The sequence below is a fragment of the Pygoscelis adeliae genome, unplaced genomic scaffold, assembly GCF_000699105.1.
Source record: "Pygoscelis adeliae isolate BGI_AS28 unplaced genomic scaffold, ASM69910v1 Scaffold66, whole genome shotgun sequence".
In the NCBI taxonomy this organism is placed as follows: domain Eukaryota; kingdom Metazoa; phylum Chordata; class Aves; order Sphenisciformes; family Spheniscidae; genus Pygoscelis; species Pygoscelis adeliae.
Window position 1 is genome coordinate 11,400,589 of NW_008825167.1, and position 1,146 is coordinate 11,401,734.

A 1,146-nucleotide genomic window follows, 5' to 3' on the forward strand; every position below is an offset into this window, starting at 1 on the left:
GCCCCGCGCCCCAGCGCGCATCGCCGGCGGGAGTGAGGGAGGCCGGGGCTGCGCTCCGCCCTGGGGACGGGAGGCTCAAAAATCGGGGAAAAAATGTCCCAGCGTCGGAAAAAAGCCGGCCGTCCTGGTTGCGACGGGCGACGGAGCGGGCCCGAGCCGCGTTCTTCTGGAAAACCGGCAAATGTCGGGCTGTCCTGGGTGTGACCTCTCGGAGGGAGCCCCTGCCTGTCCCACAGCCTGGCTGCGCCTTGAAAAAGCGGTTTTAGGATTTGGTTGGTTGGTTTGTTTTTTAAATGAACGCCGGCCCTGCGGTGTGTTCGACGTGTCTGCGGAGATCTGCGCGGATATACACACATACATACAGACACACACACACACACACACACACAAAGTGTGCTACGTCTCATGGCATAGATGTGTGCGTGTCTCCAGATAATGAAATGTTCATTCCCGTAAAAAGGAACATCTAAGCCCCAGACCCATTAAAGTCCCGGCTATTTTGTTTTGTAAATTTGTTTTACGGCCCCTTATCCCTGCGCCCAGGACGGATGTGCAGTAAAACGGAGCCGCTCTCTAATAACGTGATTGGCCGCTCGCTGAGAAAAGTTTATTGATAGCTGCAGGGCTCTAATCTCCTCGAAACACAAGAGGCTCTTGCAGTCATTTAAGGGTAATTATCTAAACGGGGAGGGACAGCGAATTCCCTTTCCTTTTAACTGGACCCAATAAAGATGGTAGATTAGGAGCATATAGATTATGAAATGAATTGATATAATAGACATTTTATTAACTGATAAGGGACAGGACCCGATGAAATGAATTGTCCTGCACGCAGCTACACACACACGTGTCTTACACACGCGTGAGCATATACCCTGGCGGTGTGCTTGCTGCAGGTACTGTCCCGCATGTGCACATACCTGCCTTGCTCGCGCGTGCCGGGCTGTGCGCATATACGATCGCTCCAGATGAAGATGATTTGTAGGGGACTTGCAGGGTACCCCCGTGCGCTCCTATGGACTAGGGTGAGCGCACATTGCACAGACCTGCTCACCGACATATAGCTCACAGAGACACGTTCAACTCCCCTCCCGATTCGTGCCGCCCTGGTGAGCGCTCCTGCCAGGAGGGGAGCAGCGATGCCGC

The 1,146-nt window shown here is 53.9% G+C and overlaps 1 protein-coding gene across 1 annotated transcript in view; it reads right to left on the reverse strand.

The window, feature by feature from the left end:
- MSX1 (msh homeobox 1) overlaps window positions 1-953 on the reverse strand; it is a 3,785-nt gene extending 2,832 nt beyond the window's left edge. Inside the window, exon 1 of the mRNA XM_009328894.1 lies at window positions 921-953. Coding sequence (XP_009327169.1) covers window positions 921-953 — 33 coding nt within the window. The remainder of the gene's footprint in view (window positions 1-920) is intronic.
- Between the last annotated feature and the right edge of the window lie 193 nt (window positions 954-1,146).